Source organism: Cygnus olor, chromosome 11 (assembly GCF_009769625.2).
Source record: "Cygnus olor isolate bCygOlo1 chromosome 11, bCygOlo1.pri.v2, whole genome shotgun sequence".
Classification (NCBI taxonomy): domain Eukaryota; kingdom Metazoa; phylum Chordata; class Aves; order Anseriformes; family Anatidae; genus Cygnus; species Cygnus olor.
This window is the reverse complement of record NC_049179.1, coordinates 19,374,095-19,397,395: the sequence shown is the minus strand read 5'-3', so window position 1 is coordinate 19,397,395 and position 23,301 is coordinate 19,374,095. Positions and strand designations below refer to the sequence as shown.

Below are 23,301 nucleotides of genomic sequence, written 5' to 3'. Positions count from 1 at the left end.
GGGGAGCGTCCCCGTCCTCTCCGGCAGCCCCGGCCCAGCCCGGCCCCTTCCAGCCGCGGCCGCGTCGTTCCGGGGAACGCTTTGTGCGGCGGACCCATGGCGGCCGGGCGGCCTGGGGGTGAGCGCGGGGGAGCCTCCATTCCCCCTTCCCCGGGCACCTCCACCACCACCTCCTGCACCTCCAGCACCACCGGTGCCGCAGGGATGGGAATCCACGAAACCTCCCGAGTGGTCCCCGGGGGGAGCGGGGAAGGCTCCGTGGGGAGGGAGCGCTGAGGAGGGGGCTGCCCTCTCTGGGGTCCCCGGGGTTCTCGGGGGGTCCCTGCCGCTCCTCTGCCTGCCGAGGCTCGGCCTAGGCCGGGCACGCTGCTGCCAGGCATTCCCAGCCACCCAGGAGCAGATTCTGCGCTTTTGGTTCATTTTCTGCCATAATCTGTGCTAAAACCCCTGTTTTGGGCATAAAACTTAATTGTGGCTTCCCCTTCTGCAGAGGGCAAGGGCTGGTGTGGGGTGAGCCTCGCAGGGTCAGAGCAAGACGTGTTGCCCCATAGCTGTTGTTTAATAATTGTTTGTGGCCTTTTTTTTCTATCACGTAGTGGATCTCCGTTCTCTGCTGTGGTAGCTGAGAGGAGCAGCTCATCATGCCGACGGTGGTGGTGATGGACGTGTCGCTCTCCATGACTCGGCCGGTGTCGGTGGAGGGCTCCGAGGAGTACCAGCGGAAACACCTGGCGGTCCACGGCCTGACCATGCTCTTCGAGCACATGGCGACCAACTACAAGCTGGAGTTCACAGCCTTGGTGGTGTTTTCGTCGCTCTGGGAGCTGATGGTGCCATTTACAAGAGATTACAACACGCTGCAGGTAGGGTGCGTGAAACCCCAACGCAGTCAAGTTGTCAATATTTTAAAAAAAAAAAAAAAAAAAAGTTGTGTGATTTCATATTGTCCTGTACACAGGGTCTTAAATAAAGCATTTTATCCTTATTTTAAAGATAGGTGAAATCAATGCATGTGAAATGTTTCACTACTTAACAAATCATACCTTTGCAGATGATCTCTGAAGCATTGTTAATTAAGTTAAAAGTAGGGATGGAGAAAACCAAGAAGAAAGGGCTGAAGGTTTTGTGACATACTTTTTTCTGTAGTTGTTGATTTACTCTTGATAAATGATGCAGCAGACAGGAGCGTTTAGAAAGGTTTTGAGTCCAGTGATTTGGTAGAGAGAAGATGGTTTTTAACAGTGCATAACAGTTGAAACAGGGTGAGAATGAGAACAAAGGGATTTTAGGCCTTGCAGATGTGTTGGGAAGTGGAGAGACCATGGAAAAGATAGAGTCTGAGAGAGAAATTTGATATGAATGCTGTAAGGCGCTGAAAGTTTCAGTCCAATAAAAATTGTAAATGTGTAGCTGGTTGTCATATATACTATTAAGAAGGAACGATAAGTCACTGTCATAGGTCACCATGTATTTATTAGGTTTTCAGTTGTGCAACAGATTTTACAAGATACTCTCTGTTAGGTTTTTATTTTACCATTTGAATGCCAGTACATTCTTTTTGGTTAATTTTTCCCTCCTTTGGGAACTTCTGAAAGCCAAGAATTCAAGCAAGCTCCCCTACCATGTTAGTTTTACAGCTGCACCCTTCTTACTATGCGGTGTTAAGTGTGAAGTTTTCATTTTAAGAAGAAAAGCTGGTTTACGGTTATAGAAACAGGATATGAGTTTTGGATTCTGTTACTCTCTGCTGAAGTGTTTTCATGAGACAAGCTCCTTGTAGCCTACTTCCTGAATCTGTGAGAAGTTGGAGTTTTTCTGACACCTGGGAGCATTTTCTAAGCTAAATTCCATTGAGCTGCATTGTGAGGCCACTAAACCTGGGGCTCTGAAGTGTCACGTCTTCATGGTCTTTTCAGTGGGCCTATGTGCAGGAAAGAAATACAACTCACTTTGAGCAACGAGGTGGTGTTTTGCAGTATGTTTGGAGCTCTTCGGCTGGAACGTTCAGGAATGCAAAAGGTTATTACTGCTCATGTTACGGAGTAGAATTGGAAATGAGTACTTCAAGTTACACATTGATTCAGATTTTTACTTTCCTGTTTTTCTTTGAGACATGCAAAAATTTTTTTTTTCTCCTAAACTTTCTAGATAGTAGAGTTCCTTCAAAGCCAGCTGTTGTAGCTGTCTCATGATACTGTTCACAATTTCTTCTCTCTCTTTTTTAATATTTGCAGGTCGTATGTTAGCATATAGCCTGTTGTATTGTGTTGCAATGCAGTTGTGTTACAAAGCAAACATACTGGCTTGCCACAGAACTGTGAATATTTTTTCTATGTTTGCTGGTAGTGATATTTCACCCAGCAATAACCATGGTGTTTGTTCTTACAGGAAGCTCTAAGTAACATGGATGATTACGACAAAACCTGTTTAGAGTCAGCACTGCTTGGGGTTTGCAATATTGTTCAACAAGAATGGGGTGCAGCAATTCCTTGCCAGGTATGTTTGATTTTCACTGTTCACAGGATATAGCATATCCTTAATACTCCCTGTAAGTTGCAGAAGGAAATGTAAATATAATGTGAAAACTATGAATACTCACAGGCATTCTGGTACTAGAGGAAGATGAAGAATTAGTATTTTAGATATATCTGGGATATGAACAGAAAGTAGTATTTATTAAAACATCAAGAAGTGAAAAACTAGACAGTTCTCTCCACTACAACACCACATTGGACAGAAAAGTGTTCTGCGTATCAGTGATGTTCCATTTACACACCTGTAAGTTGTAAAACCTGTCTCAAAAGTACTATCTTGAAGGCTTGGCATTTGATCTGGATGTGGTGTTCTTTCCCAGGACCCTTGGTCAGTTTGGAAGGAGTATAGTCACACCTACAGTAACCTTTCTGCTCTGGTACCTGATGGTTTCCAGGGCTTCTAACAGTTCCAGGTCTCAGACAACAGCACAGAGTACGGCTGAGTGTGTTTTGATCCGTCTTCTCTCCCTAGTGAGTCATTCAGCGTGCATCTGCTCGCACACTCCATCCAGCCTTTGCAGCTCTCAGCCTTCTGAATTTGCTGTCTCTTATGGCAGAGTCTGCTTTTAGCCCTCAATTTTCCGAGATACTAAGAGCCTGTTGCTCTTTGGGTTAGGATATAAATTCAGTAATTTTGCACCTCAGTGAGCTAGGAACATCTCACAAGCAATATTCCTTTAGGAGAAAGAGGATAGAAGTTGATTGTCTAGACAATGCTTCGTAATCTAACCAGGATAAAAGGCACCGTGGAAAAGCAGTTATTCAACACAAAGAACTAGAAAGATGTAAAAGCCAAGCATAGATTAGATCTCAACAATTTTTTCTCTCATTTGTGTCATTTTTTGCTGTGCTGGAACTTCAGGTTATTGGGTGATGAAAGGCAGCGGGGAATGTACTGTGCAGAATTTTGTAATAGTAAAAAGCATTGCTGCTGAGCAACAGTTCAGATGGTTAGTGGGGAGACTGAGGATTAAGAGAGAGTAAAAATCTGGCTGTAACAGATGCCCGCTGAGTTCCAGTTGGATTTGATTTTCCTTACCTCTCAGCCAAAAAATAATGCCTGGTGTAGCTGTGCAGCATTGAAAGAGCAGTTATTTTACTCCTCTGGAAATGACTGGGTCTCAGCTGTGCGTGTAGAATTCCATTATTCAAGGTAACCTATTAGGGCAGATTGCTACAAGAAGTGACAGTGGACTTGCAATTAAATGGAAAAATGTCTATTTTAGCCTTCATAGTTCTGCTGCAAAATGTGAGCGTACTGCAGCTGTATTTGTTAGCAAAGAATTACAGTAATTAATACTACCTTTTTATGGCTTCTGTGGCCTGTAGTGGAACTTGAGTTGCCTTCCAGCTTCTGCAAAGAAATGATCATAGTTGGCCTTTATCTTCCATCCGAAGGTAAACCTGAAGTTCCCAAATCCACTAGCAGCAGACTGCTTTTTTGGCTGTGTAATCACGGTAGTTCTAGTGTACATTTAAAACTGGCTATGTTCCTGCACAGCACGGTGTGTTTCTAGCCATAGAATTCAATTTTCAGTGCAACTGCCTAATTGCAATGAAACGTATATTTATCATGCACGTAATTTAATTGCAGTGGTTAAACCTGTCATTTCTCATTTATGTGCCTGGTTCTGGAAACTTTACTCACGATTCTTTAGTCAGCTCAGCGGAGGAAATGCCCACGTGAACAGGGCTTTGCAGAATAGAAGCTCGTGCTGCTAGGAAGACTCCTGAAATGTATGTAGTTGTCCTCCACAGGTAGAAACAAGTCTCTATTTGGAAATGCTAATCTATCCTCTCTCGTTCAAGGTTGTTCTCGTCACTGATGGCTGCTTGGGGATCGGCAGAGGCTCTCTACGACACTCACTAGCTACTCACAACCAGAGGAGTGAAAGCAACCGATTTCCACTGCCTTTCCCATTCCCGTCCAAGTTGTATGTCATGTGCATGGCAAATCTTGAAGAGGTGATGCCTTTCACGTATGCTTTTTTTTCATCGTTAACACTGGATAATTATTGTTCTTATCTGATCTAATGATCATGTCAGCACAAAACGCACTTTTGTATTCTTTTCCTCTTAAAAATTAAATCGTCTTGAAGGAGCTAGAAACTTAGAATTACGAATAAAACACTAATATTTAAGGTATTCCGGTGCTCTTAAAGACTGAGAGCTTTTGTGATTATTGGTTGCTTTTTGAAGCAGAACCTAATAGGAAAAAGCAATGTATTTTATGTTTCTGGGTCAAATACTGCATTTGCTATAATATAAATGCAACATAAGGAGTACATTTTCTGGGAGAAAAAGAATATTGGTTTATGCAGAAAGAAATAAGATAAAATTTTACTGTGTTGTGTATATTTTCTGAAAACACCCTGGTTAAGAAAAACATAGTAAAAAAGCTTAACAAAAACATTTCACTTTATGCTTGCGCAGCTTCAGAGCACGGATTCCTTGGACTGCCTGGAACGGCTCATAGATTTAAACAATGGGGAAGGGCAGATTTTTACCATTGATGGACCACTTTGCCTGAAGAATGTCCAGTCTATGTTTGGGTTAGTAGACCTTTAGGTAATACGCTTTTGGGAAGGTTTCCAGTTAGTATCTGTAAAGGAAAACAAACGTAACAAAAATCTGATGATATGGGGTGTTCTTTTTTTTTCTTTTAGCATATGATCTTGTTAACTAAATTTTAATCTTGACCTTTGCTGTTCAGGGTCAGTATTTATTTTAATCATTCTGTAACCAAAACATAAGATCTGTTATGATTGGCAGGTAGAAGTTACTAATTTCCAGATGACTTCATAATTTGCCATCAATATGATAATGTGCTGCTTTGTTTCATAATTTGGCAATGCCAGAACTGACTGTAGTCACACACACAGTTTGGGGAGCTTAGTTAGCATGCTTTAGACAAACTATTTTCATTTGATATGTATTATTTTTTCCTTAATGATAACTGATCTTGTTCTAGAAAGCTAATAGACCTGGCTTATACACCATTCCATGCTGTTCTCAAGTGTGGCCACTTAACATCTGATGTGCAAGTATTTCCCAGACCAGAACCTTTCATTATAGATGAGGAAATAGACCCCATTCCTAAAGCAATTAATACAGGTAACATTTTTTTTATTGCTTTTTAATTAAATCTGTTTGATTTCTACCTTTTCACTACCATCTCTTTTCCTGTACAGTTACTGTTGCACCCACTTTCTCTCTCTGAAGATCGATCACTGATCATGTAATTTCTTGGTATATATGGCTCCAGGGGATGAAAACCTCATCCTGTTTCAGACGTGTACCTGGTGAAAGGGCTGGAGTAGAGCAGAGGCACTTTTAAAACTTAGCAAGCCAATTTCTAGGGATAGGGACTGTGGAAGAGAGCCACAGGCTGCTTTCCGCAAATACCTTCGTAAGATTAACAGAGGATTAAAGTAGTGTGTTGGAGAAGGGGCTGTGTTTTTATATTAGAGTTGCCATTATCAAAAAGACCCCTTGTTCTCAGATGAGACAAGCTAACGTCTTCCTGGAGGCCTCTTCAGGGAGTCCACTAGGAGTAAAGTTGGGAAGAGTTGGTGAGACAGACGCTTTATAAATCTCACCATGTACTTGCACTGTCTTTATTGTTTGTCATCCTAGCATTTCTCACCAATGCTGGCTTATTTTTAAAAACAATTTTGCAAAGAAAACGTTTCTCAGCTTTCCCGTTACTGGACACTGCACCCATGAACGGCAGGTAGTCTGTAGCTAGTCCATGCCTGTGACTTGGGAATGGATAGGAACACACCCCTTGGGGAGAACACACTGAGCTTCACTGCTTTGCTTCAAGAGTGAAGTTTCAATTGTAGCATCAAAATTGCTCACATATTCATGTACGTATGAATGTTTGTCATATTAACACCTAGAGACCCCAGTCAAGGTCAGGATTCGGTTGTGCTACCTTAGTCACTGCTTCAGAAACAGCGGTGTAAGAAGTGGTGATGTTAAACTGACTGAATACGTTCTATTTCTAATTAGACTTAAACCTGTTTTCTCCCCACAGATCTAGAAATTGTTGGTTTTGTAGATATAGCTGACATTTCTAGCCCTCCTGTCTTATCCAGACACTTGGTGCTGCCTATTGCACTTAACAGAGGTAAGCAAATTGTCTTGTAGCAAAGAACTGCTTTAAGCTTCCCCTGTAATGGCCTTTGTGGTTTCAATTAGAAGCAAAAGTTTCACGCGTTATCCAAGTGCCAAATGTTTCTAAGGACACGTTTTCATGGTTACATTAAAATTAAAACTTTGGACACAAGCTCTGTCTTTTTTTGGAATAGTGTGCTCTTCAGACAATTCACATGTACACGAAGAGGTGAATTAGTCGAGGGATCAGTGCCCTTATACCATCATTATTAACAGAGCATACTGAACTAAAAACTACAAATAGTTATGGGTCATGAAGTAAGTGGTGCAAGATGAAGACTTAATGTCTGCTTCTAATTGCTTCTTGGAATGATTTGTTGTGAAAAATCTGATCTTAATAACAAAAAGGTTGCTTAGTAGTGCTCAAGCATTAATTACTACTCACTGGGTCCAAGTATATATGTATCATGTGTAGGCTGCAATGGTTAAGCATATCACTGACTTGCAGCTACTTGCCTGCGTCAGTGTGTGCTAAGAAAGGTTTCCCATGTCCTTTTGTCATGGCCTTGGAGTGGAGTAAAAAGAAAGTGAGATTTCTCCTGGTAAAGAAGAATGAGAGCACCAGCTGTGCTTTCATCTCTTTTAGTGCTCTTAGCCTGCTAGGTCTTTCACCTTAGAAGACGTTAAGAGTTAAATCACAGCTGTATTCCAGCTGCTAAAACACTTCAAATTTCTCATAATTACCACAAATTGCATAGGAGAGGTGGACTTGAAATTCAGGATACTTTAGTTTCAGAAGCAGCTGTGTTATCCATTGCAAGACTCTTGGTACTTTTGGATTTCCCTTCTCGTTTCTTCGAAGCTGAGGTTTTGTTTGCAGAGTTATTTATTAACGTTGTGAAGTTTCGCGAATAGAATGCAATAGAATAATTATGTAACTTTATAGAGTTTTATAACATTTGTCCCAACCGTTAACAGCTGTTTATTCTGTAAAAGTATTAATTAAAGGCTGGCTTGTCCAACATGCCTGTTTTGATTCAGTCTCATCCAGCTGCAGCAGAGGAATTTGCCAGTCCCTGCCACTTCTATCTGCCTTTTATTGCTCCTTTACCTGGAATTACATGCCCTCCCCTCGGGTTGCTTGCATGCTGGGAAGGAGTTGGGTAACTTGAACAAATAAAAAAGTGAGTCTTTGTTAACCCAACTCATTTTGACTGACACAAGCTAGGGAGTGATTATACAAAGAGGCCTGTGAGTGGATCAGAGGAGACCTCTGACCAGGTAGCTGTAAGGTTAGAAAGCGGTAGTCTTTTCAGCCTTTGCTGCTGTGAGAAGTGCTGGTGGTTGTGTTCAGAAAGTCTAATAGTAAAATACCATCAGTTCTCACAATAGCATGGGTGTGGGGAGAACAAGAGCCTTTCTTAAGAAAGAAAAACACGCAAGCATTTAAAAAGTAGCTTCACAGAATTGTGCTCTGTGTTGAAGATGCTTCATGGCAGAGGATACAGGGTGGTAAGCATCATGGAAGTAGAACTAGTGAGACTGAATTTATTTTTACGTCATCTCTTTGTTTGCTTTCCTTCCTCAGAAGGTGATGAGGTGGGACCTGGGATCACAGACGACACCGAAGATGAGAATTCAGCTAATCAGATTGCTGGGAAAATCCCCAACTTCTGTGTTTTGTTACATGGGAGCCTGAAAGTGGAAGGCATGGTGGCTGTCGTCCAGTTGGGGTATGGAGCTGGATGTCTGCCTGAAAAATCTCTCTTACTCTGCTCATTTATGCTTTACTCTGTAAAGAATTCTCCATTACTAGGTAAAGCCATGGATTTTTAACAGTAGATATCTTTCTGCCAGTATAAATTACAAATACACACAGTGGAAGGGAGGCAAATTCTGGGTTAAGAGGGATATAAAGTTTTTTTTTCAGCCTTTGGGATTTGTTCTTTTCAATAGGCCAGAGTGGTATGGAATGCTCTATTCACAAGCTGATAGCAAGAAGAAATCAAACCTCATGATGTCACTCTTTGAACCTGGTCCCGAGCCCCTTCCGTGGCTTGGGAAGATGGCACAGCTTGGACCTATTTCAGGTACTGGTTACACTCATTTGAATAACTCTTGCGCATTCAGTATTTGCTTGTGTGAATGACCTGGGCAGATATTACTCACTAAGTCTTTTCCTTTTTTTTTCCAGATGCAAAAGAAAATCCATATGGAGATGATGACAATAAGAGCCCTTTTCCCTTGCAACCCAAGAACAAGCGCAGTTATGCACAGAATGTTACTGTATGGATTAAACCGAGTGGCCTCCAGGTAATGATACAGGTTTTGGATTTGGTGCTTTACTATGAGCAGCAGCAGCTATCTAAGCAGCAAATTGCAGTCTGTGTGTTGTCCATTTAATGTAATTGCTGTGTGTTTTTTTTTTATAAACTCTTTAAAATGTCATGATTAAAATGCAATCAGAAGGCTTATGCTGTTTAATGAAAGCCGCATCTCCAGTGTAGCATCTGGCTTAGTTTATTGGATTTAGTATAATTACCGTTTATGTTTCAGCCTTTGTGAGCTATAGTCTTGTCAATGGTCAGGATTATTTATCAGTATAGTTGGGGATTTTTTTCTGCAGCTTCCCCAACAGCTGCCAAGAATATTTTATTTGTTTTCTGCAGACTGATGTACAGAAGATCTTGAGAAATGCAAGGAAACTCCCTGAAAAAACTCAAACCTTCTATAAGGTGAGTAATGTTACAGGTCTGCCCAAATTTGATCTGTAGTGATAGTGGTGCATCTGACAGAGGAGCACATGCTGTCTGTGTCTGTGGGATCTTCTATGCTGGGATTGTAGGGCTCTGCAGACACACACAGTGTTCTGTAAAAAGTCATCGTGGGTCCATTTTACAGATTAGTGAAGGTTAGACAAGGGAGTCTGGTTTTCTGACATCGTATTATTCTCTGTCAGGGTGATATAGACATACCACGTTTACAGGTGCTCCTCACAATCCCTGCTGCTTTGACAGTGAACTTGTATGCAGATCTTATGCTTTTGTCCAGGCAGAAAGAGACTGAGGGAGCAAGAGAGGAATAAGAGCACGTACGTCATTCTGAATCTCAGAGTATCTCCTATGTTTTTTCTGTAACTGAAGCAGAAAAACACAAAATTCCAGGCACTCCTGGCCACATCGTAACAGTCTGTAATCTAGACTGTAGCTGGAAGTAATTGTTGGTCCTCTTGTAAGCGAAGTACTGAAGCAGTTTATTATTGTAGCCCCAGAGACTTGAAGAATGAATACACTGACTAAATGCACAGAAGCACTCATCACAGTTTACAGTGAAGAAAAATCAATACATTTTGCTGGACGCTGTGGTTAGAGGCAGCAGTCAGTGAAGCCCAGCCTGGAAGCCACTCCCAGCTGGGACACAGGGGGAACAGGCAGGCACAATAGCTGAATGCACAGAAGGGCGAAGGAAGAAGTAAAGAGTTTCTAAGAAGGGATGAAGGGAAAACCAGCTATTTAGCTGTGCCACTATAACCCTCAGCCCTGAAACGTTTTCATGCAATGAGCAGCTGGGCAGTTGCCAGCAGCTCTACTGATTACTCAGGTTATTTTCCTTACAGTGAATAAGCTTGCCTTTAAAATAAATAAATAAATAAACAAAGGGTCACAGTGGCTTTAAACGGAGTTCTTGTTTTTTGCAGGAACTTAACCGTTTACGCAAGGCAGCTCTGGCCTTTGGCTTTTTGGACCTCTTGAAAGGTGTGGCAGACATGCTGGAGCGGGAGTGCACCCTGCTTCCTGACACAGCTCATCCTGATGCAGCGTTTCAGCTCACGCATGCTGCTCAGCAGCTTAAAGTGGCAAGTACTGGGGCTTCCGAATACGCTGCCTATGATCATAACATTGCTCCACTGCAGACAGACTTTCCCAGTACCGGCACTGAAAGAATGTGAAGTCTCCAATTTGGGAACTTCTACAGATTAAGACTCAAAGTGTTCACATTTTCTTGTCCTGTTTACTTTCTAGGGCCTCTTTAATTACAGGTTGGAGAACTTCCTATTGAAACAGGGGCCCTTTACTTGCATCAGTGCTTTCTTAAGTGTAGTTAGTCTGTGGTGGCTTCAGTCAGGCCTGGAAACTAGAACGTGTCCCACGGTTGGTTACTGTAGTGGATGATGGGTGGAAATTACTTAGTACATGTGAGGAGAGAGAGAAAATGCCATCACAGGCCTCACTCCTTGTGGCTTTTGGCCTCCCAAGACTCCGAAGAACGTGGTTACTAGATAACTGAAATCACTGGTAAAAGTGTCCTAAAAGGCAGCTACTATTATTTTATACATGGATTTGATCAGTCCAAAGAAAACGTGTGAGAATCACTCTGCAAATTCAGATACAGAGCTAATTTCAGGGTGTTGTCACTGATCATGTGCCCACCGTGAAAGCTAGCCTGTACTGCAGTAATGAACATTATCACTGGCACTGCAGTGCTGATACTTGTGAAAGTAACTTAATCTTTTGAGACAATTTTTTTTATTTGTGTAATATTAATAAAGAGTAATTCTTCAGGAAAACTTAAGTTGGCTTTGTTCCATTTTCATAGCAACGTTACTGGGTGCATGCTTAGGCATGCACAGGCCTAAAACATCGACCTGGTGATGGTTGGATGTCAGCTCTTTATCATGAGCATTGAGAAATTATACAACTTAATGCATTCAGGAAAAGAGCAAATAACTGAACTTAAAGCAAAATTCGGTTGTAAATCTTTATTAATAGAAACACATTCTTTCTGAAGGACTAAAACTCAGTAGTGTAAGATCCATTACAGCTCGCACTAGGTACCACAATTTCACTGAGAAGTATCATGTATGAGTACATATGGATTTATAACAGAAGTTTAAATGCCCAGTAATTAAAGTATGAAAGTGATCTTTGCTGTTCCAAGTCAGCTAATTCAGTCCTTTGACATACTTCAAACATAGGTACAGTGTGTGCTGTAGTGAAAGTGTGTAAATTACGCTCAGCTCTTTTGAGAAAGTTACCTGCACTCTTCTTTGCAACTGAGCCTCAAGTACCTCTAAAGAGAAATTGCATCATGCCTCTTGTTGACAAAACACAATTGTGAAATGCAGTGTGGAGCTTGTACCAGCTCTTTGTTATAATCTCTTTTTAACATTATTTTCCTTCCTTTACAGTAACAATCACTGGGGCCATGTCCCAAATAGTAAGCTGTTTGTTACCTTTAAGTATAGAAAATAACTTTCTGGAGGATTCATGTCATTTTACAGTAGAAAAAGATAATGCAAGTAGTAAGATGGCACTATGCTAATCTCAGCTCCAGTGCCTGATCTGGATTGCTGGCTTTACTTTGCATTTCCCTGGGGGAAGCAGCAGTTGTGAAGCAACCTGTTCATAACCCCAACGTGGTTTTAGAGGATGCTGGCAGTGTACTTTCTAAACTTCATTAAAGGGGCCAGAGGGGTCTGGAATCAATTGGAGGAGGCTAGGTGTCAGAAGGGCATGCTGAAATGAAGTCAACTGAAATGAAGGTTTCCAGGTGAGAGACGGCATGACCTGGAGTGGGAGGGGAACAGATCTTGTTGTTGTTATTTAAAGCAAGCACAGAGGAAATAGGGTCCCTTCAAGCCCTATGCAGGAGCTCCCTTACTGAGATTTGATCTATGATATCACAACAATAGATGATTTATTTGACCCACCACCTCCATCCCAACAGGGAACAGCCAAAAAGCAGATGTTCATTAGCTGTACCCCTAAGTTTTAATTAGAAAAGCAGTCGTTGTTGCCTTTCCAAAGGCTATAAATACAGGGGCTACAGCCCTGGCAGGAATGATCAGAGGTGTTCAGTCTCCCAGAGCAGTTCCAGATTTTCCCTTTGCACGAGTGGGAGGGAGTTGTTCTGGGATTCACATGCTAGGAGAAAGCTGGTACCTGTGTTTCCTTGTTTCCTTATTTTTCAGTGCTTGCATTATCAATCAGGAAAGCATTTCTGACTATGGGACAGAGCAGCAGCTTCCTTTTCCTGCTGACTGCTGCTACAGGTATATGGGTGTTGCTATGCGCCACACAATGTCCCTGTTCCGTTCAGGCTAAACTAGAAACAGATTAAATTGGTATGTAGCATTTAAATTGACATCAGCCAGCTACTTCTGGTTTTAATTCTGCAACATCAGTAGGCTGCCTAAGAAAAGGGGGTGCGAGGGCTGAGCAAGTTTACCCCTACCGTTAATGTACACCCAGACACTGTTGACAGTGGTCTCAGACTGTGCTCCTCGTGCCATCACAAAGCCCCCCAGGAAGAGCATGGGCCAGCCAGTAGTATATCCCAACATCAGAAGCCTTATCTGCATGCAATATTGAAAGAGCAAATATCCAATTAAAAGATAAACGCTATTTCTATTCAGTGCTGCTCCACTGTTTATAAGCATATTATATGCAGATAATTGCAGATAATAGGATTTCTTCCTAATACGGCAGTTCATAGGATACACGTTTAAATGTAACCGTTCAATGGTAAATGTCATGCATACATATGATTGAAAGGGAACAAAATACAGTATATGGGAATGTTACCTGAATTCACTATGAAATTATGGAATAGAGTATGATCATTTAATTTTACAAAATTCTTTAAATTACAGTGGGTAAAACCGTAAGAATTAGAGGCTTATCTTTTCATTGAGATAAGTTAAATAAGAAAGCAGTGCAGTCCTTCTTTACTTCATCTTTCTCTTCTTTGGTCCAAGGTGCTGTTTCCTTTGCTTGTAGAGATAACGGAAGTTTACAAATATCCCTGAAAAAGAATGAAGTGTTTAGGTTGGACACTATTGCATCGCTTTAAAGCTAGATGGCTGTACCAAATTAAAAAAATAGTAATAATAAACACACAAGGGTTTAGGAGCATACATAGCATTGAAAGCTAATGCTAGTATTTTCTTGTTGGGTTAGGTGGGAGTTCCTGCACAGGTTGCTTGGTATTGAGGCTGCTCATTCAGAGGGTTGGTTTGTCACTTTTAAAAAGCTGCCAGCACCAGCTGTGCAGAGCTGAGAAAGGATCAAACAAGTGTTTCAGACTGAATCTCTCCTGAAGGTATTCTTTAGGCAATGTCTGCAATAGGGAGAAGTCTAGTGAAAGTTCAGTTCAAAATTCTAGGTGAGATTCATCCTTCCTGACTAAAGAGATGTCTGGCTATGCAGACATACTGAGTGTGCATACTACAGTGGTATCTTGTGTTTAGAAATGTAACATAAGAAACCCCATGAGGGTGATGCACTGTTCTTCTTTAAATATACTACTACTTAAAAAGCCTTCTATAAACAGTTTTAGTTTGGTACTATGTTTAGATTTCCTCTAAATCATTCTGAAGCTCAAATAACATGTAAAAGGGTCAAACTAAGCAATAGTGAGGTTATAAGTAATATGTAAAAAGTACTCTTTTAACCTGAGTCAGCTGTAGATAATGCTGCTAACCTGTTACCAAGGTCTCCTCCTCAGGGGCTAACCAGTGCTAACTGTAGGTGCGTTCCCCTCATCTCTGACAACTTATATAAACAAGCAACAGGAAAGTGCTTAGCCTCAAGCAATCTTGTGCTGCGCGATCCCAGAAATACAGAAATTTTTCTTTTCTAAGAGAAATATACTTAATCAGAGGAAACTGGCCTTTTAATTTCAATAGTGAGAAATACAATTAAGTATCTTACCTAAAAACAAGGCTATAAGGTATAACTGAAGCAAGAATGAAAACTGGATTGTGACATTCAGTGGATTTGGCAATCCCAGACTAAATTTCCCTGTTTCACTGAAGATTGGAATGGACTGAATGAGACAGACAGCTGAAAACAGAAAAATGTAGTTATCAAACAGGTAGGATATACAGTTGCCTAGCCCCCACCAACTTTCTGAAGATGTTCCCTTATTTACTAGCTCTCATTACTTTGTGTGTTACTTTTGAACCAATTTTAAAGCTAACTTTAAGCATGCAGTATGATGGTAAGCAGGTAGCTCAGGCAGTAGGCTATAAAAGTCTCAGCATGATAAACTTGCTTGGTGAGACACTTTTTGTACGCAACTACTTGGCTGGCCAGGCCTGCACCAGCAGTATTTACCGTGCAGAAATGCCCACAGCCATGAAAACAGGCATAGGCTTTCCTGTACCTGGAGTTGAGCAATGCACTGCCTACTCCTGGCTCACAGAAACAGGCTCTGACAGGTACGATTACAACATCTCTTACATCTAGAAGCTGAGCAGTGATATGCATGTTAAAAATAAAAAAAATCCAGACCCATTAAGACAGCAGAGTTCGCTGTGAAGCCCCCTCCCCTCTAGAGGAGGGGCAGCAAGAAGACTGGGGGCCCACCTCTCCATGGAGCGGTTGCTCTCAGAGCAGCAAGGGAGCAGAGCCCCATCGGGCAGGCACCGTGCCTGCCTCAGAACAGGCTGTGCTGCTTTCAGAGGAACAATCAGCCCCTGCCTGTCCTGTGCAATGATCTACAAGGTAACATCAAAATCCGTAAGCTGGTGTGAACCCAAGCTAGACTGACCAAGTCAGGTCTAGCAGACAAAAGCAAATACAGTGCCTCGGATCAGCAGAGGGAAGCGAGCGTTGTCTTCCTGTAACGCTTGCATGGTCTGCAGCGCACGCTTGGTCACTTTGTTCCGCTAACCTTTTGTTGCCTTTACTTTCCTCTCCAGTGCCCAAAACGATGACTTCTGTTCACATTAAATTGAGAAAATGTTTGGTTCAGTAAGAAAGATAAAAACGCTTGCATTTGGTTCAGCTCAAAGCAAATGACTATTTATCTGTTACTCTATTCTATTACTTTTTAGTCCAGCAGCCAAACCAAAAATGGAGTTATTTGCCCAGCCTTAATTTTGTTTATTACAATTTTTTTTTAAATACCTTCAGCCAAGCCTCCTAAAGGGTAGAGAGGGATCCAGGTGGTGTAACGGAGCCAGGTAAGTGGTTTCCATTCAATACCAATGCATGAAAGCATGTAATATGGATACCTAAAGCCAATTCAGCATGAGAAGAAACAGATACCATTTAAAATGCAAGCTGCTAACAGAATTAGTATAGAATAGTCAACATAATTCCCAAGCAGCACGAGAATATTTTAAAACTGCACACCATTATTTGGTAGTTTACAGAACTAATGCTGCTATTCTAATCATATGGATGAATTTCACTGCCTCACTTGCCTAATACACCTTTCAAAATACTTTCCTTTTTAAAGAGAAACAGAGCACAGTGCACCTCACTTAATCATTCAAGTAAGTGAATGATTAAGTAATCATTCAATCTAAGAATACTTCAACTAGAGGGGTGAATTTCCCAAAGGAAAGCAACAGGTTATCCTTGGTTCAGGGTAGTATTACTTTTTAGGCTCCCAGCTTTTGGCAGATGGAGCAACCTAGGGAAGGCTACAGAATTCTTGGGAAGAACCACATAGTTCTGCACACGCCTGCTAAAGGAAAAATCCCACAAACCTGAACAGCTCAATGATACTCCAGAAATAAAACACGAAGAACACCACGGCTTTGCTCTGCATTTCCTCTAAGCTTCCCAGGACAACAAACAAAATAAAGTTTCTTCCAAATACCTGTTTAAGAAAAACAAATTAAGGAATACTCACACCCTCCATCAAAAGAGGGAGCAAGGCCTTGCTGTCAGCAGTGTGCAGAATATGTTCTCTTCCAGCGTGAAACAGGTCTGTGCTCAGCACATTAACCATGCAGCTGAGCTGTCACTTGCTTTTTTGAGCACACCTTTTTACTCTCTATCTAGGTCCATAGTACCTATTCTTAAGTCATCTAGCTTCATTTTTATTCACAACAACCACAATCAGGATAAAAAGGGCACTGGAACCAAATCAGAATCATGTACTTTTTGTCAACTACTTCTTGCTTTTGTTGTCCCAAAGTACCGTACGCAGGTGTTGGAAGAAGAGAGCCTGCCATAACTAAGGCTGGGAACCTTGGATTTCTACCTCTAGGGTAACATTCTCTAGTTCAGTGCCAGTGATGTTGTACCACTTATCCTAGGAGAGTGAAGACACTGAAGTAAAATACAGCTTTACTTTAAACATGGGAGGAACAAGGAGAAGAATCTCAAAATATTACCTGTATTATAGCAGGTATCAGTGGTGATCTGACTAGCCCTATTAGTGAGTTCACGACTTCCATTAATGCCAGGGTCTGACAGAAATACATCATGTCAGAAATAGTGTGAAATGTATCATAGAAGGAATCTGTAAGACAGAAAACCATTTTAAAGACAAATGAACGTTAACGTTCAGAAAGCTGGGGCAGCAGCATAGCTTTTGATAACAGGATTCTGTTTATATTTGAAGCAGCATTATGCGTAATTACACTTCATAGGCCTTACCTTGAAGTCCCAGCAGTTAGGCCAGAAGCACTGCTCAAGTGCTCTGTTTCACACACACAGGGATCAAGAGCTATTACAGTAATTACTACACAAAAAGTGATAGCGCTGTACTGCGACAGAATGAAGAATTCTCGCTTCAAAGTATTTTGCCCAGGTCATTTTCAAAAATACTTATGTCGCAGTTAAGCGGGACATTCTCTTTCAACTGATTTCTTTAGTTGTAATCTTGGCAGAGTACAAGCATCATTCATCAGAATACACAACTGTCATTTCAAGACAGCGTCTTCCTCTCCCTGACACTGTGATGGCTTTTGAGAGGCTTCTGTTGTGCACTTCAATGGTGCATTTACTGTTTTGTTTCCTAAATGTGTCTTCCTTTAGACTTAACTATTTAGGAAGTATTAAAGACAACAATAGAAACAGAACAATCCCCTGCAATGTGAATAAAGTAGTGCTTATTACTTGCCTTTTCCTAAGATGAACAGTCGTACTGTCATGTTCACAAAAATCCAAGAGAATCCCAAAAACTGCACGAGATTATACATGATTAAGTATCCTTTCTTCAGGTGTTTGAAAGCTAAAATCAGTAAACACATCAGATGAGCAGAGTACAATGGTAACACTCCTGCAAAGATTACAGCTGCAAACCAGGCTTTCAGTGAGAACCCAGAATACAAGAAGAAGGGGAATTATTGATTGTGATAAAAGGGTAGCTGTGTGCATTGTGGGTTCTGCCTGCTTTTACCGTCAACCGCTAGAGATGAAGTCTCGCTAGTCAGATTTTTAAATTTTACTGCATTTTTACTGAATTTCTAAATAGCGTAATACAAAGATCCCCCTCCAAGATGCACCAAGCCAGTCAAAATCGCTCCGTGAGAGTTGTGGTTCACACGTCTGAGCAACAGAAGCTTTCTAAACCCCACCTTACTAGAAAGGTACGGTTACTTACGGTCTTTTGGGACTCTGGATTCTATTTTCATTTTGCTAATCTTTTCTTCTTCCTTAAGATGAAGGATAAGGTTTTAGCAAGTGTTACTGTAATTAGCAGCTGATTTGATAACTATCCTACTGCAAAGCTAGCAGCGGGTTTAAACCTCAGCTAAGCAGCCCGTTGCTAGAAGGTTCAAATGTTCACCTGCGTAAAACAGAGCACATTTCTCACCCAGCAAGAAGGCAGAGGGTGTTAACTGGTTACCCTACCTTCACTAGGTGTTATGGTAGGTGCTTCTGCTGAAAAAGCCAGCTGTTTTCTGTGTTAATTCTCAATTACTGCTGCTTCTCAGAACTGTTCCTTGAAACATTTCAAGACCCACCAGAGACCTGATGGGAACTGAGAGCATCGAGCCCTGGCTCTCTGCGTGCCCTTCACTGCTGCTTTCTGGCTTTTGGCATTGCAGCGGCCCTTTCTCCTCAGTGGCTGTGGAGGGGAACAGGGCAGCGTTTGTTTTAAAAGTTAGCAGAAATGTGGTCTGCTCAAGTGTTTTCCAAGATGGGCTTTCACTTCCCTGCTGTATTAAGCTGCTCGAGCTCACCATATGGTGGGAACGCACAGTCAGGGCCAGCCCAGCAGCTCAGGAAACAGTACTATGGCAGTACACGCAGAAACTGAAAGCTTTTCAGACAAGCAACGCCCAGGACTGGTGTCTCTGGGCTTCTTGTGTCCCACTGACATGAATGGATCAGGACGCAGGACTGCTAGGGCACAGGGCAGAAGGTAAAAGTCTCCAGCTGCAGGCTCAGCCAGCGCTGACCTAGTGTGCAGCCAACGGTTCAGATTAGAACTGCTGCTCCTTTTAGCCAGAAGTGCGCCTTTTTCTGAATTCCTGCTAAAATCTGAGCTGCTTAACTAATTCTACCTGACATCTGTATGAAAAAGCATCAGCAGCGAGCACGCCAGGCAACTCCAGCTAAAGGAAGAACACAAGTTCACGTGCAGGGGAACAGCTATCCTCGCTCTGAAGCTGGCTGCACAAGCCCCACGTGCCCGCAGCACTGACCTTCTCCCTCAGTTCCATTTCAGCATCCGATTCATCTAACCAGCGGTCGAAGTCGGGAGCTAGGAAGAGCGGGCGCTTCTCCTGCTTGGTGAGTCTCTCCCACCAGTTACTCTCCTTCTTCTGCACGGTGATGTTCAGCTGCCTTTGAGTCACCCTGCACACGGGCTGAAGGCAGACACAAGAGCAGACATCAACAAAAGCCCTAAGAAACAAGCTCCGGGACTGAACCGATACGGTAAGGGACTTGTGATTCGATCGTAACCGGCTGGAAAGCCTGCACAGCACCACTGCTCAGCACGGCAGCATCCCACCACACAGAGCAGGCACACACTGGCACTAGCCACCCGTACTGCCACCGTCAGATCCCTCTGCACCTCCAGCCCACACCAGGGTGCTCTGCAGCAAACTGCTTCTTAAACGCAGCTGAAACCGATGCAGGAGAGCCATGACCTGCATTCGTAACTGAGCATGCTCTTCAGCACTCCTGTCAAGGCTATCTGGATGCTCCCAGGACATCTGAAGGCTGCAGCTGTAACTCACAGCTGCTAACACCTGCTCCGTGCCTGGCAGAGGCTCCATCTCTCACTGGCGGCCAGCTCAGCGCCAGCGAGCGGCACTCAAGGTGCGCACCAAAGCCAGAAGAGAAAACCCTGGAGAAAACCCTATTCCCTGGTCCCCACCATCTGTAGTCACACAAATTTCAGAGTCGATCCTCCTCCAGGCACCCAGCCCCTTCCAAGGTAACTCCAAGTGACTACTAGACTTTTGGAAGGATGCTGCAGAGGCAGAGGCTTGCTGTCCGGGCCTGGCTCACAGCACCACAGGGACAAGCACGGGTGGCGGTGGTGCCTCTCCCCACGCCATGCACCTGCTGCTTTACAGAACAGGTGACAAACAGGCAGCCAGATCCTGGAAGCAAGGATTAATTGTAGCTCCTACCAGGTATCCAATGGCAGACACGAGAAACCCGCCTGCTGACAGCAGAGCCGAGACCCAGGGCTTTTGGTGCTCCACCACACACCTCTTCGTGCCAGGCCTTCTTTCAGCGAGTGCCCGCTGATGCCTGGCACGTCTTTTCCCAGGAAGGTTCCAGTTCACCACTCGTTTCAGGAGTTCAGACCCCAGAAATTCACCCTCCAGCCCTCGGCTGGGTTGCACGGAGGGAACAATCTCTTCCCTGCCGAAGCAGCGAAGCCGAATCACAGCTCCTGGCACGACTGCTGGCAGCCAGGAATAAGCAGCACAAATCGTCCGCTGGGAGCAGAGCCCAGAGTTTCCCTGTGCCCCTGATGGCTTTGAGAGGTGAAGACAGACTTCACAGCCACCTGCAAGGGCTTGCCCTCCCAGCCAAGCTCTATCAGACTACAACAGTAATTATAACAACGTTTTGCAATAGGACCTGCAATATCTGTACTGGCAACCTAAGGAATTTGCACAAGCCAAAAGCAACAGTTCCCATGACTTCCTTTTGTCTGGAAAAGCAGCCAGGAAACATCACACTGACACTGTACCACAGTGTTCCCCTCCTCTCCAAGGCAAGGTTGCATCAGGAAAATTATTGCCAGATTCTCCCATCATTTTGCTGCTTTAAATCCCTACTAAAAAACGTAACTACCGTGTAACAGTTATGATAATCGTAAGGCCCTGTTTTTATTAAAATTTACCCATGCGAGCGCTAGCTCCAGCGAGATTTGCATTAAGGCAGAACAGTGGCTGAGCACAGGGACCAAGGACTGCCACAGACAGCATTTAGGTTGTCAGCAGTTACAGTCTCCAAGAAAATCTAACAGCATATTGTGGACTTCAGGCACAGCCATTTTCCTTCCATATTTCCCAATATATTACCTTCCATTTACAACAGTTACAAAAGAAAAAAAAAATACCTACTTTAGGCTCGACTGGTTCTAGGAACTCGATCTGAAATTCGTAGATGTTGTCCCCTTTGGCACCATGACCCTGTGCTAAAAAACAAGAATTAACCCATCAGCACGAAGGGCCTAGCGAGATCCACGCGCCTTGTCTGCAGAGGGTACTTTACACGCAGAAACATTCAACTTTTATTTTTAACAGTGCCTTCCCCTGCCTTGCTGGGAGGGAGGATGAAGCCCCAAAGCGAGGAGCCGCTCAGAGGCGCAGCGGCTGGGCTCAGCACCTCTGCGCGGTGCTGGGAAAGCACCTGCAGTGCAAAGCCCGCAGAAGAGGAGCCCAAAAGGCTGCTCGTGCCCGGTGTGAGCCCAGCTGAAAAGCTGCCGTGCTGCGTGACCAGGGCGAGCGGTGACCGGTGGGAGCGAAACTTGCACGCCAAGTTTCCTTTCCACCCCTGCGTGCTGTAAACTGATCCTGAAGTGAATGGATGCGCGGCCATACCCTATCGAATGGCCTGGCGGTGGCTCACCAGGCAGCGTTTACCGGATTTTGGAGAAAACGACCAAATAAACGACCAAACCCCAATAAATGCAGCCACAGCACATCCCCAGCGCACTGCAACCGCCCGGCTGAAACAAAACGGCCTTTGGGGAAGGGATCTGCTTTACCTTCCAAATCACGCGCTAGTTCCTGGTACAGACCTTTGATAACGCTCACAAATGACGTCTTTATGAAAGGAAAAGGGCTGTGCTGCTGGGGTTGGGGTGAGGCAGAGAGCAGAGATGCGGGGAAGTGTCCCTGACATTTAAATGCAGGGTGGGATGTTTTCCCTAATAGATAAGATATGGCTGAGGGTGGAACGCCGGGGTCTGTGCGTGGGCGCGCTTCGAGACCTATGGTCTGTGCCCGGCACGCAGGGAATTGCGGGCGAGGGCCGGCCACCTACCTCTGAAGTGGAGCACGTTGTCGGTGATGGTGACGTCCGGGTTCTGGGGAGAGAGGAGAGCTTTGAAGGAGGGCCTGGGCGGGCAGCGTGCCCTGTTACCGTTCCCCCTTCCCAGCCCTCTGCACCCAGCCGGTACCGAGAGGAGAGCACGGTGCCTCGGGGGGACACCGGGACCCGCTGCTGCTGCTCCTGCCCTGTTCACCCTCACCCTGATCCCACCCTCACGCCGATCCCAACCTCACCCCGATCCCACCACCACCACCACCCTCACGCCGATCCCGTCGTCACCCCGATCCCACCACCAGTGATCCCACCACCACCCTCACCCTAATCCCACCTCAATCCCACCACCCTCACCCCAATCCCACCTCAATCCCACCACCCTCACCCCAATCCCACCACCACTGATCCCAACCCTCACCCTCATCCCACCCCAACCCCACCCTTCCCTCGATCCCACCACCACCACCACCACCTCAATCCCGCCCTCGCACCGCTCCCCCCCTCACCCCACCACCCCCAATCCCCCCCTCACCCCAACCCCAACCCCAATCCCAATCCCAACCCCAATCCCCCCGCCCTCCCCCGAGCAGCGGCCGCCCCCGGTGCCGATGGCGGTGCGGGTGGCGGTGCGGTGCGGGTACCCGCACGTCGCTGAGCTCCACCCGCAGGTACAGCTCGCCGTGCCGCTGCGCCCAGTGCACGTGTGGCCGCAGGCTGGGCTCCGCCATGGCGCCCCCCGCCCGCCCGCCGCGGGCCCGGCACCAGGCGGCGGCGGCGGCTCTCGGTGCGCCTGCGCCGTGCGCGCACGGGGCGGGAGGGCGGCAGTGCGCCTGCGCGCTGCGGGGCTGAGGGAGGCAGGGAGGGAGGAGGGGCTGCGGCGGTGGGGTGTGCTGTGGGGTGGCTCCGCGCCGCTTTATGGCTGGTTCACCCCCTCTGAGGTGGTCTTGGGGATGGGGAGCCGCTCCCAGCCGCGTTCTGAAGGGGGCCGGGGCTCGGCTGGCTCTCCCGGAGCTGTAAGCCCTGAGCTGCCCGTAGTTGGGCTGGGAGAAGGGCCGGCTGTGGGAATTGGGGTGTAATCCCTGTGGGGCGGGGGGGGTCCCGCTGCCCCGTGCCCCGTTTGGGGGCGCTGACCCCCCAGGGCCCGCCGAGAAAACCCCAAAACTGGCGGCACCGCGGCACTGCCTGCCCGGGGAGGCACCCGCAGCGAGAGGGCCTCAGTGGCGGTCAGAGGGATGCACACCTACAGAGCAGCGGCTGTGCTTTACGGGGGGAAAGCAAATTTATGTTATATATCTGGGATATAATAGATAAATTTATATTATATACCTGTGCTGCAGCCTGCGGGTGCATTGGGCTCAATGCGTGTCAGCCCCAGTGTTGTGCACCAGGTTGTTACACGCCCCAGTGTTGTGCAGCGGGTTGTTGCACGCCCCAGTATC

General features: G+C 44.9%; 2 protein-coding genes across 2 annotated transcripts; one reads left to right on the top strand and one right to left on the bottom strand.

Annotated features, from left to right (window-relative positions):
• The first annotated feature begins 4 nt into the window (after window positions 1–4).
• Window positions 5–13,459, top strand: INTS14 (integrator complex subunit 14). The gene is made up of 12 exons (XM_040569692.1): window positions 5–118; window positions 597–863; window positions 2,389–2,496; window positions 4,344–4,499; window positions 4,968–5,086; window positions 5,506–5,648; window positions 6,574–6,666; window positions 8,242–8,386; window positions 8,610–8,743; window positions 8,848–8,966; window positions 9,323–9,388; window positions 10,351–13,459. Exons 2-12 carry the CDS (start codon window positions 642–644, stop codon window positions 10,600–10,602), a joined length of 1,557 nt encoding a protein of 518 aa, XP_040425626.1. The 5' UTR covers window positions 5–118; window positions 597–641; the 3' UTR covers window positions 10,603–13,459.
• On the bottom strand, window positions 11,401–22,701 carry HACD3 (3-hydroxyacyl-CoA dehydratase 3). The gene is made up of 11 exons (XM_040569693.1): window positions 22,504–22,701; window positions 21,860–21,902; window positions 20,935–21,008; window positions 19,048–19,212; window positions 18,000–18,051; window positions 17,517–17,627; window positions 16,786–16,913; window positions 16,153–16,265; window positions 15,566–15,672; window positions 14,366–14,497; window positions 11,401–13,457 (listed from the first exon to the last, which is right to left on the bottom strand). The coding sequence occupies exons 1-11, from the start codon at window positions 22,588–22,590 to the stop codon at window positions 13,381–13,383; spliced, it is 1,089 nt and encodes a 362-aa protein (XP_040425627.1). The 5' UTR covers window positions 22,591–22,701; the 3' UTR covers window positions 11,401–13,380.
• Between the last annotated feature and the right edge of the window lie 600 nt (window positions 22,702–23,301).